This window comes from Amphimedon queenslandica, unplaced genomic scaffold (genome assembly GCF_000090795.2).
Source record: "Amphimedon queenslandica unplaced genomic scaffold, v1.1 AMPQUscaffold_13388, whole genome shotgun sequence".
Lineage (NCBI taxonomy): Eukaryota > Metazoa > Porifera > Demospongiae > Haplosclerida > Niphatidae > Amphimedon > Amphimedon queenslandica.
This window is the reverse complement of record NW_003546376.1, coordinates 62,047-73,809: the sequence shown is the minus strand read 5'-3', so window position 1 is coordinate 73,809 and position 11,763 is coordinate 62,047. Positions and strand designations below refer to the sequence as shown.

Here is an 11,763-nt window from a genome sequence, read left to right as displayed (position 1 = left end):
TCTCTCTGTCTCCCCTCCAGTGCCTGTGTCTTCTCTCGTCTTTGTCTTTTCAGCCTATCCTGTTTCACTTCCTGCCCATTTATCATCACTGTCCTTTATTTCTCCTTTTATCCTCCTTCCTTTTTCCTTTAGTGCCAGCTGTCTTAATTTACAATGGCATAAAGCTTTTAATTAACACAACACTTAAGTATTGTTTACTTTTAAAAGCTGGCCAAAACTGTTCCAAGTCCTTAAGTTAATAAGTGTGAAAATAAAGTACAAGTAATTCCACTATTATTTAATTCCCTAAGGGCCTTCCTGCTTTCTTCTTGCCTAATGTTTGTAAATAAAACTAACCAAAATACAAGGCAAAGTTACTTTTTGATACAATGGTTCATACATCTGCTTGACAGCAAAAATTATTAGACAGCAATCATAAAAGTAAACTTACTTAAGCTGATGAAAAACAGTGTCATGTATAGTTGTATGTTTTGCCTTTCAGTCTTACCATTCTCCTTCGTACTGTCTCCTCTTTTCTCTTTGTCTGTGTCTCCTTTCTCCTCTGTCCTCTCTCTGTCTCCTTTCTTCTCTTTCTCCCTGACTTCTTTTTCTGCTATAAATACAATTAATTGTTGCTTTTTAATGTACAACACAAACATACAAACAACTTACCAAGTTGACCTACCAAAAACAAAAGGCATTATAGTTATCACTGTAGGGTTACACATTCTCAACTTACCTTCAGATGGATGGACCTCAATGAAGACATCCTTTATGGAGGCGGATATTACTTTTGATTTTGAACTTACAGTTTCAGGTGTCTTTATTTTATATCCTAAAGGTCACATGTGAAAGTTGCTGTTCTTTGATTGCCTGTGAATGATGCAATGACTTCTATTTCGGTATTCTCCTCCCCCACATTTTTATTATCAGTTCTCACACCTGTCAAGTTGAACACAAATCACCTGCATAATAACTTTATGGGTATCTTTCTCTTGGCCTTGTCATTTCACTTAATAAGTTTTAAACAAAAATTAGTGTTTGTCTTTATGGTGATGTCTCACGCACATACTAGTTCTACACCTTTGTTTTCAAAAAAGGGGATCCATAGCTTGTATGTCTTAGCATTACAAACGAGTTCCTCTCTTTTAGGGGATCAATAGTTGGAATATTTGGCATTCGAACTAGTTCCACTCTTGTTTCAGGGGATCATTAGTTTGAATGTTTGGCGTTTAAACTAGTTCCACTCCTGTTTTAGGGGATCAATAGTCTGTTGTCAGCAAACAAGTTGTTCTCCTGTTGAAAGGGGATGAATAGTATGTGTTACACAAACTCATGTTATTCATTTACTGATCGCATGGACATGTTCTTCTATTATGACCAAATTGACCACAATTACCAAATTTTTTTGTGTTGCAGGTTGTTCTAGAGATTGCCTAGGAGAATGTGGTACTTCGATTTCATTGCGAGGTCTGGTGGATCAGCTACATCTAGAGTTGATTGTCAAGATGATCCTATTGGTCGAGGTACATCAGGAAGTTGGCAGGTTACATCTTTACATACCTATTTGCAAAACAGTCTTATCTTTTCATAAAGGTACCATTTGCTTTCACTTGACATACCCTTGGTGGTAATATATTAAGTAGTTTATCTTCCATTATTTCAGCGTCCTCCTTCAGCAAATTGAATTGTGTGACTGGGCCATCTACAACTTTTCTGGCTTCAACTAAACCAGGTGAGGTCGCATTTACAACAGTGTTGAAAGCCTTAGATGCCTTTTATTTATTGATTAATGTAGCAAAGGAACTGGACCAGTCAAATGTTTCTACAATGAGTTCACCAATGCTACTTTCTACTGGTTGGGCTTTGTTCACAGCAGATGATTGTTCTACAACTTGAACGAAGTCATCCAATGAGTCCACCTCTGCTTTACGAAACTTTTGCTTCAAAAGTCTGAAGCACCAGTCTGAAGAAAATTTTGTGTCCAACTGGCAGGAAGGATATTGAAATGGATGCATTAAGTCCTGATATGGCTCTCCATAAAAGGTACTAAAATTAATAAAGAATTACATTAAAAAAGTTACATTATTGTGCATGCATTATACTTACTTAAATAAGTGTAATTTTTTATTTTGCCCAGTGTGGTTGCCAGCATTGAAATGAATATTACCTGAGTTAAGGCCATGAGCCTTCAAATAAAAGTGTACCTTGCTTATGACAGGATTGGCCCCTTTACCAGTGTGGAATGATTAATTGATTAAGAAAGCTGAGGGATAGCTTCACGGCACACTCCAAAAATACCACATTTCCTTGGAGTAACAAAGTAACTTGGACCTGCTTGGAGTGGACTTAAAGCATAGTCAACTTTAAAAAAGTAAGTAAGCTAGATACACTTTAATATCAAAATGTTACCTGTTGAGCATAATAGAAGCTATAATGCACTACAATATTTAGCATAGCAAGTAGACTTGTCAGTGGCAGATTGTAATTGTCTGCTGCATCAGTATGCAGCCCTTTTAACAATAATTGTGCCACTTTTAATACATCCTTATGGTACTCTTTTTCCTTTTTTAACAAGACTTCTATGATCTAGTGCCTTTTGCATAGCCCGAAAATGGTAAGTATAATACTTGCGTTATTACAGTATTAAATTACCTCATTTATTGTTTCATCAGATTGCATGTTATTACTTCTTATAATCAGTCCACTTATCTCTTTACAAGTGGCATACCAGTCAGACATAGGTTTCATTTTTTCAATATAAGGCACATAGCATCGCCACAACATGTTGAATGTTGTTTCAGCACATGCTTTGACATGAAGCTCTTCACATGATTCTGCATTCTCCAAGTATCCCTGCCTTTTAGATGTACTGCATGGTAAGAACTTATTCTTGTAACTTTTCATTCCAGGTATGCTTCCAGGAAGACTGATTCCATGCACTTCAGTGTAATTTCTGGTGAACACAAGATCTCTAAGAATATTGTCACAAGTCAAAGTTTGGTTTGGAGTCTTTCCAGCGTTTCCATGGACTCTAATGAAATTGAGTACATAACATTTAATTGTAAGTCTCATACCTTGGTATTAATCCATTCATTTTGAACTTTTTATGATTTACTTAAACATGCTTTTGCCCCATGCATGTAGCTTCAAAAGTGCTACTCTACATATCTAGTTGAAAAGTATAATTAATTGTGTTGTGTCACTCATAGTGACAAACCTTATGACTTTGATGCATAAACATAAAAAATTGCCTCTTTCTGTCTCCTGTGGTTGCGTCGACAATCCCCCCATGGTAGATGTGGCTGCCATTTGACTAATAATAGCAATGTCTTGAACAAGCTTTACCATGGCTTGTATGTCATATCTATATGTTTTTATGTAAGAGTGACTGAACAGAGCATAGCAACTATCTGCGCCACCACATCCATGTTCAATGAACTTCAATAATTCTTCCTCCTGTAGGCATAGGCGGTTCCAGGGGTGGGCATTAAGGGGCAATGCCCTCCCTGAAGTTTTGACAGGAAAAGGAAGTCATCATAATCATTAAAATTAATTATTATTGTTATTAAAATTAACGTTTCATCAACTTTTGAATGTTAATTTTGTAATCATTTCTTGGAATGCGGGCAAGCAAGCGTCAAGCATCTCTCCTTTCTTTCTTGCCTCCTAAACCAAAAAAAGAAATACCAATGATGATGACCTTATTGAAAGAAGTAAGGTTAATAGCTAACATGTATAGATCTATAAATAAGCAAGTACTGCTTGTCATAAGTTATCAGTTGCGTTAATGGCAGCTGCACACAAAATTTACTACCAGAAATTTCTATAGATGAGCCATATCTAGTGTCAGTTAATTTCACAGAGTTAGAGACTATTGATTATGATGTTCCTTGTGATACATCTACTTCTAGTGATGCTCTGAGTCTGATTAGTCTTGCTAGCCAGACCATTTCCCAGCCTACAGTCATTGGGGTGGACGGCAATGACAGTAGGCTGGGGAATGGCCTGGCTAGCGAGACTAAAGTCTCATAGTCAATCACAAAGTCACTCACGGCACATGCACAGATGATGACAATGGTTGAAAAATTAAATATTGTGAGGCCCCTAATATTATGGGAAAACGTAGTTCCGCGCAGCGGGAAACAGTGGGCGTGGTCAAAATCACGGCGCGCTTTGCACGCTATTTTATTCTCTTCCTTGCCCACCAGCTTCCACAATCCTGGAACCGCCTATGCCTGTAGGTCTTCCTTCCTCATGTTATCACAAGAGTGAGCAGTGGAAGTAGCTGGAGCATCAGGCGTTGCTTATTCAAAATCAAGACCTGATACTTATAGCTCCACAGCAACCTCAGGATCAAACAGTGGTGGAATAATATCTTCATCACAATCTTATGTCTCTTTCTCTTCTGCCATATCTTCTACTTCTTCATATTTTGTCTTTATCAATTAAAACATACACTGTATAACCGAGTTTAGTATGATAATATTGTAGTTTTATATAGGTGATGGAATGTCGTTGTGATAGCTAACCGCTATTTACAGTTAGTATGTAAACAAACTGTTATGAATAAGCTTACCACTTGTTTCTACACAAAAGTTTTCCCCAAGAATTAAAGCAACGTAGCCACTGTCTCGAGGACCTATTTCTTCATTTTAAAAGTGAGCAATATCTCTTTTTGTAGCCATAGTTTTCAAAATAGTCTTCTTCGTTTTTGTTATACTTCTAATAGTTGCTATGGCAACTCCATTGTTAACTTTTACGCATTAAAGCCCTCTCTTTTTATTCTGTGGTAGCTCTGTGAAACATTCTCCGTGCACAATCACGAAAAAGTGTCAAAGGGTTTCTAACTCAGGAAAGAAGGCTTCCCTATCCCCGATTTTGGTATCAAATGAAAGGATTTTGCTTATATAACATGTTTATGTCATAAAATGAATTTGCTGAGGTAAAGATGTTTCATGATTATGAGCCCATAGCTCAAAATTATAATTCCCGCAGATAGCCAGTTTTTTCATATCAGGAGACATGTGGTCACTCAGAACATGTACAACATACTATACAGACTAGACGTAAACTAATTGTGGAACTAACAAATTAGCTCTACTAATATAAAGGCCAGGTATCTATAGTCCATATAATATTAGCAATAGTTCTAGTTTATGGTTATAGTACCAGAACTAGTTATGGTTTTAGTTCAAGCCACAGTACTAAAAAAATTTAGTTATAGTTATAGTACACCAAAATAATTCACTTTAGTTCTAGTTCTAGTTATAGTACCAAAAATTTTTCACTTTAGTTCTAGTTCTAGTTATAGTACCAAAATATTTTCACTTTAGTTTTAGTTCTAATTGTAGTACCAAATAATATTTACTTTATAGTTATAGTTCTAGTCAAAATTCCAAAAAATTTCACCTTAGTTTTAGTTCTTGTTATAATACCAGGATCACTTTACAATTAGTTCTAGTTATAGTTATGGTACAAGCATGAAGTAGCTATTTGTTCTAGTTTTAGCTATAGTTCTCAAGCTTGTAAACTTTAGTTCTAGCTCTAGGTCTTAGAACTACAACTAGCTAAAAATAGTAGAGCTAAATAACATTTCAGTTCTAGTTCCAAAGAACTAGAACAGCACTAGCCCTCACTCACCTTTCATAACAGGAACAGGTACCAAAGAAAAATCCTACTTGGCAATACCGCCTCAGCTGCATGACATAGATGCCCTAGCAAGGTCTCCAAATCAGAGTGGCAATTAGATTTCCTCCCGAAGCAGCTAGAAACAAGTGTCATCTTACAATTTACTTTATCATGTGGCAAAAGCATCTCCGTTCTGCCTGAATCAATCACTATATCACAGATGTGCCTTATACCCTGATGTTTTGGAAGGAAATATGATCAGCGTCAACTTTACTATCTGAATAGACTCACCCAAAGCCAACACATAATCGACAGCATCATTCACAGAGGAATAACTAAGTGAAGAAACATCTGATGACGTACAATGGGTCATGCTCCCACCCCTGTGGGAAGACAAATCAACTACAGTGAAACCTCCGAATAACGAAACTGTTGGGACAGATTATTTTTCATTATACTGAAGTTTTCATAAAAGGGAAGTTTTTTATCAATCATGTAAAAAAAGTATCTAAAGTATTTTGTTCTGTTTTTAATGTACTCAAAATAGCAACTTTGTCCACTTGGGTACTTGTAAGAAATGCTTCATCTAAGGCAGAGTGGCTTTCAAGATATGTTTGGACATCTTTTGGCACTTTCAAAGCCTCCCTATACGATGTTATTTTAGAAAGTAGAGGTAATACGCTGTTTCCAATTCTTCATCCTCAGATTCTGATTCCTGTATAGTTTCTGTCAGATTTTCTATAAATGCTCAGTCCCAAATTTCATCTTCAAACTCTGCACTTACAGAAAGACCATTCTGTCCAATTGTGTAAATATCCAATGAGCATGCCTCTCTACCTGTACCCATGAAATCTGATATGAAGTCATTCATTCCTTCAATCAGATCTATATCTTCCTACAGCAATAGCAGAGGGTGTCACTCCAGCACATCCGAAACATTTGCTGATAGTTTCAGGTTTGACATCTCTCAATGGCTTTGATATCCAACGTATAGCATCTAATATGGTGATAGTTTTAGCAACTTCAGAAGAAGGAACACATGTTTCAATGGAAGCAAGAATATAAGAAAGAAGATAGCGCCGATAGTGGAACTTGAAATTTTTGATGATCCCAAGACGTAATGGTTTGAGCTTTGAAGTTATATTGGGTGGGAAAAATACAACTTTCACCTTGCTAAACTTATCCCTAAGATCTTCTGGGTGACAGCCTGCGTTATCGATTAAAAGTAAAACAGGTCTTTTTTGATGAATTATTTTACGATTGAAAGAGCCAACAATTTTGTACACAATGTCTGCCATCATTCAAGCATTTCTTTGATCAAAGAAAAATACTGGTAACTTCCTTGTTTGAATGCCTCTGAAGCAGTGGGAGTTTTTGGATGTCGATATCACTATGGGGTCTTCTTTGTCTCCAGTAGTATTAGCAATAAGAGCCTTAGTCACTCATGTTTTGAATTTCTTGCCTCCTTTGCACAGTAATGTTTTTGTTCCAATTCCTTTATCAGGTAAAGAACACCAAAAACAACCTGTCTCATCTATGTTATAGATGTCTTCCATCTTATAGTTAGCAAGAATTTCTGGTAGGCAATCTTTCCATGAATCTGTCAGGTCACTAACATCACCAGGTTCCCCACAAACACATAATCTCTTAATAGAGTGACGATGCTTCCATTTGTCAAACCAACAGTTTGATGCTTTAAACCCTTCAATTTCTAACTTCGCAGCTATTTCTTGTGCTTTACTCTTTAATGTTGGTCCATTATGATAAATATTTTTAGAGCAGGCAAGGAGATACAAGTGATCATTGATATCAGAAAATGTAGATTTTTGACACCTGTGCCCTAAACTGTGAGATAAACTAGACGCATTGGTTTCAGTTATAGCTTCTTTCTGTTTTATTATCGAATAGATTTGTGTTTGTTCACATCCATATTCCACCTTGAGATCTTCAGCACTTTCCTTTGTCATGCTGTTTGATAATTTGAACTTAATCCTTTAGAGTAAGATGCTTTCTCTTTCTAGAATCCAAGCTTGAAGCCATTGACAGCAGCTAGATATTGTTACAGTCACACCACGTGCATGGGCGTGCTCATAGTGCAGCGGTACCTGTAAGTCTGTAATATCATGGCATCCCAAACAAATAAAAGGACATGCAAGACTGCAGTAAGAGAGCTAATTTCATTTATTCATGGATATCATGCTTACATGGAAGTTTGGACTCCTTATATTAGAGAAGGGCTACTAATAAAAAGAGACCCAGACAATATTAAAGATGGTTCAGCTGTTTGTGTGCTGAAAGATGGAGAGATTTTTGGTCAAATCCCTTTTAATATTTGAAATGCTGTGTCTTATTTCCTTCTACGGGAGTGTAACAAGGGATTTGTGACAGTAACAGGCAATAAAGTAAACACAGGTGCTGGTTTTGGTATAGAAATTCCTTGTACATATCAATTTTACGGACCAGAGCCTTACATTTAAAAGCTAGAAGCTATCTTTGTGTGTCTTCGCAATCAGAACTTACTGTAAATAACTCTGTTTATTCTTTTGTTTATTCTTGCTTACTTAAAATAACTCCGAGAATTACTCAAATATCTATGGTTTATTTTTCTTAATGGGCTGCACCTCCTAAGCACGCCCAGATGTGGGCACACCCATTTCGTTAAAAAGAAGTGAAAAATTACTTTGGGACACAAAAAGGCTTTTGTTATTTCGTTAGAGAGACGTTTTCGTTAAAGGGAGGTTTGTTTTAATTGAAAAACTGGGAAAATGAGTTGGTAAATTTAATTTTTTTTCATTATAACGAGGTTTTAGTGAAAGAGAAGTTTCGTTATCAGAGGTTTCACTGTATAATCCTGTGTGCTAAACCATCATGACCCTTGGGAAGCAGTCCCACAGTGAAGATGAGCATGGTGATGGACCAGAAATCTGACCAGCAGCCTGTTCCAATGGTAAAAAAGCACCAACCACTAAAGGCATTGACTGACTGGAAGGATGCTTACGGGAGGATGAGCAGACCACATCATCCTTTGACACTTTAAACAAAAAAACTGGTTTTGATCCCAGACACAACATATGTCGACAGCCGCTGATGAGGGTAGGAAGACACAAGTGAAAACAACATTAAGACATTAATAGGAGACAACACGGATAATTAGCACTCCATTGGAAGCACATAGTGAAGACATACCTCAGAGGATAAGCCATCAATGTCATCCTCATAAATGTTACAACCTCAGACCAAGCCCATTAGTGCCAAGGTACAAGTCCTAAGACCTGGGCCTAACAAAGGAGACCGGTATGACCACCATTACCATCCTACGTGGAAACAAGTCATTAGATCCCCCAAAAGCTCAAACAGCCACACAGCCCACAACAGACAATCAAAATAAAAATTACATAATCATATTGAACAAGAAAACGTAAATAAATACAAAACCTAACATATCAAGCCAAAGGAAGATCAAAGTCAACGAGATGCAGGTGGGGCTGATAGAGGAGGTGGGACTCGCACTCTCATAGTTGTACGAAACATGCAATCGGAAGGGATATCACTATAAGTGAAACAAACCTGAGAGGACCTCAGAACTTAGGCTGGGACTCCCTGCTGAGCTAAAGGCTGAAGAACCATCAAGGCCCACTCAGCAGAATAAGTGTCACTGACCTGACAAACCCGGCAACAAGTTCCAAGCCCTTCAATTGGCTGAGAATGGTGGAAGTCACCAAGCAAGTGTGCCAAGTGTTCTACAACAAAGATTGATCAAGGGCTGCCTACTTCCGAAACAGCTAGTCATTATCAAACCAGCTTTGACCCCAATGACGAAGTGATTCCCGAAGTAGGGACCTAGCATGCACAAGGTAATCCCGAATAAACTGGTCCTACACTAACACAGTCACATAAGTCAAAAATAATAAATCCACAAGGGAAAAGTAGATGCCCCTCAGAGGCGAGAGCGAGTTGATGATGGCAAAACCATTGGGAAGTAGCCAGCTGATGACTTTAAATGCTGCTGAAGCACAATGTTCTCACCCAGCAGTTCCCTTACGTCAATGAACTGGCCACTCTAGATATTCTGGACTAGCCCTACCACGATAGGATCATCTGACAGAGACAAGCAGACACCAGGAGAGACAGTATGCTGTGGGAGGCCATGGCACTGGGAGGGCAGCACAAGTGAAGATGAGCCATTGACAGTGGAAAAAGTGTGCAGTTAGCTGAAATGAACAGTTGGCTGCAGGAAGCCACCAAAAGAAGACGTACTGCTACCAAGGAAGCTGCAAGGAATACTGACCTATGTGGAGAGTCCTGCAAGGAAACAAGGAACTATTTACATGCTGCAACACTGAAATAAAAGAAATATCTAGGCAATAATTCACGTCATACACAAAGCTGACATAACACTGAACCAGCATACAACTTACCGCTACAACATTGCAGAAGCATTCACTCCAAACCCTCGCAAACATCATTAGCAGGCACGCTCCCAAAATTAAAAAAAACTGATAAAAATAGGTGTTAAGCAGTAAGTTTGGAAAGCCACATGCCATGGTTAGATAATAAATAAAAGAAATAAAATTAAGAGACCGAGAAAAGTAAACAATTATGTGAGGAATCCGACTGACACCTTCAGGTTATACAACCCGGCCCATAATATGCAACCTGCCCCCCCAATACAAACAAACAAAAAACCGTAAAAAATTAAAACACAATAACCCCGACAATAAATACCAATAGCAACTAGCTTACATACAGCACCAGCTGCAAAGGTCAGCAGGGGGCTTAGTACTCGATCAACAGGCGCAAATGAGGGACCTGATTCGTCCTGGTTACCAGCAGGGGAAGCGCAGCTAAGTGCTGGTGAACCTCCTGTGCCAAAAACTCAGATAAAGCTGAAAAAGATACACTAAGATCGTATTCTAGCACGACAAGTCTTTGGCATAATGAATGTTCCTTTAAGGAGTGGTGTCAACAAAATTACACAGCAATGGACCAAAACTTGGCCACTCAAATAAACACAACTGACCACGAGGATAAACCAGTCGAATTTCAAGGAGTGGCCCCCGCCTTTTCATTAATTGACTTTAATGCCTGCATTTAAGAACCATTAAGAAGAAACAAATGTGAAGTGAGTGGAACATGAAACATGATTTCCTAACCAATATCTAATTATAAGAACTCAGTCTGATTAGTGACTTCGGGTACACTAAACTATACAATAAAAGTGAGAAAAGGAGAAACATATAGTCAATGAAATATCATTTTATAATAAACTGAAATGATTAGAACTCACTCGCTCCTGTAATTTGAAACTGAGAATAGAAGAAGCAATGAAAGTATTATTTGAATCTTTGTATTAAAAAAAACATAATTGGTAACAAGTCTGTTTGATTAGTCACTCTTGGTATGCACTATACTTTAAAACTGAAAAATAAAGAACAAAAAAGAACTAAGTAAAACCTGAAACATCATTTGAACAATTGACCTTAAATGATGAGAACTCAGTGCAATTATTTGCTTTTGGTAATTTAAACTACACTATGAAGCTAAGAAAAGAAGAAATCTGCGAATACGCAGTACTGACTAAATTATACTTTAATTTATAATGTTCATAACTCAAACAATAATGTAAAAAACAGTTGAAACATGAAGAAATGCTTGTTTAGCCACACATTTGCTCTCAGGTTACTCTGTTGAGTCTACAAGGAATAAGCAATATTAATAGTAAATGTATAAAGTACATGTACTTTGCATTAATGTTTACAAAGAACTTTGTAGCGTACTTTTATCTCTAAAAATAATCAGACAGGAATGTCATTCTATAGTTAACAAAAACAAATTTTATACAGCAGAACTAGTGTTTACTGACCTGGAAATATACTGATGTCACATTAAGTAGTGCCAAAGGGAAATAAAGAGTTGATAATATAATATTATCTAGTCTTGGGGAATTGTTTTTTGTTTAACAGAGAAAAGAAGTTAAAAATGAACCTTTCATTGCAAATGCCATAACATGTAGCTAGATATTTCTGTGGCCTAAAATTTCTGCTAATTTTGCAGATTTCAGAAACTGTGGAAATTTAATCCCTTAAAATCACTACACATTGAAAGGCATGGTGATTTTGCTAAAATAAAATCTGCAAATTCAGAAATTTTGGG

At 37.2% G+C, this 11,763-nt stretch overlaps 1 protein-coding gene across 1 annotated transcript; it reads right to left on the bottom strand.

Annotated features, from left to right (window-relative positions):
* Positions 1-6,485: 6,485 nt before the first annotated feature.
* LOC105312887 (tigger transposable element-derived protein 1-like) lies at positions 6,486-6,908 on the bottom strand. The gene has a single exon (XM_019997025.1). It carries the CDS (start codon positions 6,906-6,908, stop codon positions 6,486-6,488), a length of 423 nt encoding a protein of 140 aa, XP_019852584.1.
* Positions 6,909-11,763: the final 4,855 nt, after the last annotated feature.

What these genes read in the sequence shown, in the direction of transcription:
- LOC105312887 (XM_019997025.1), bottom strand. Translation starts at nt 6,908, where the DNA reads ATGGCAGACATTGTGTACAAAATTGTTGGCTCTTTCAATCGTAAAATA.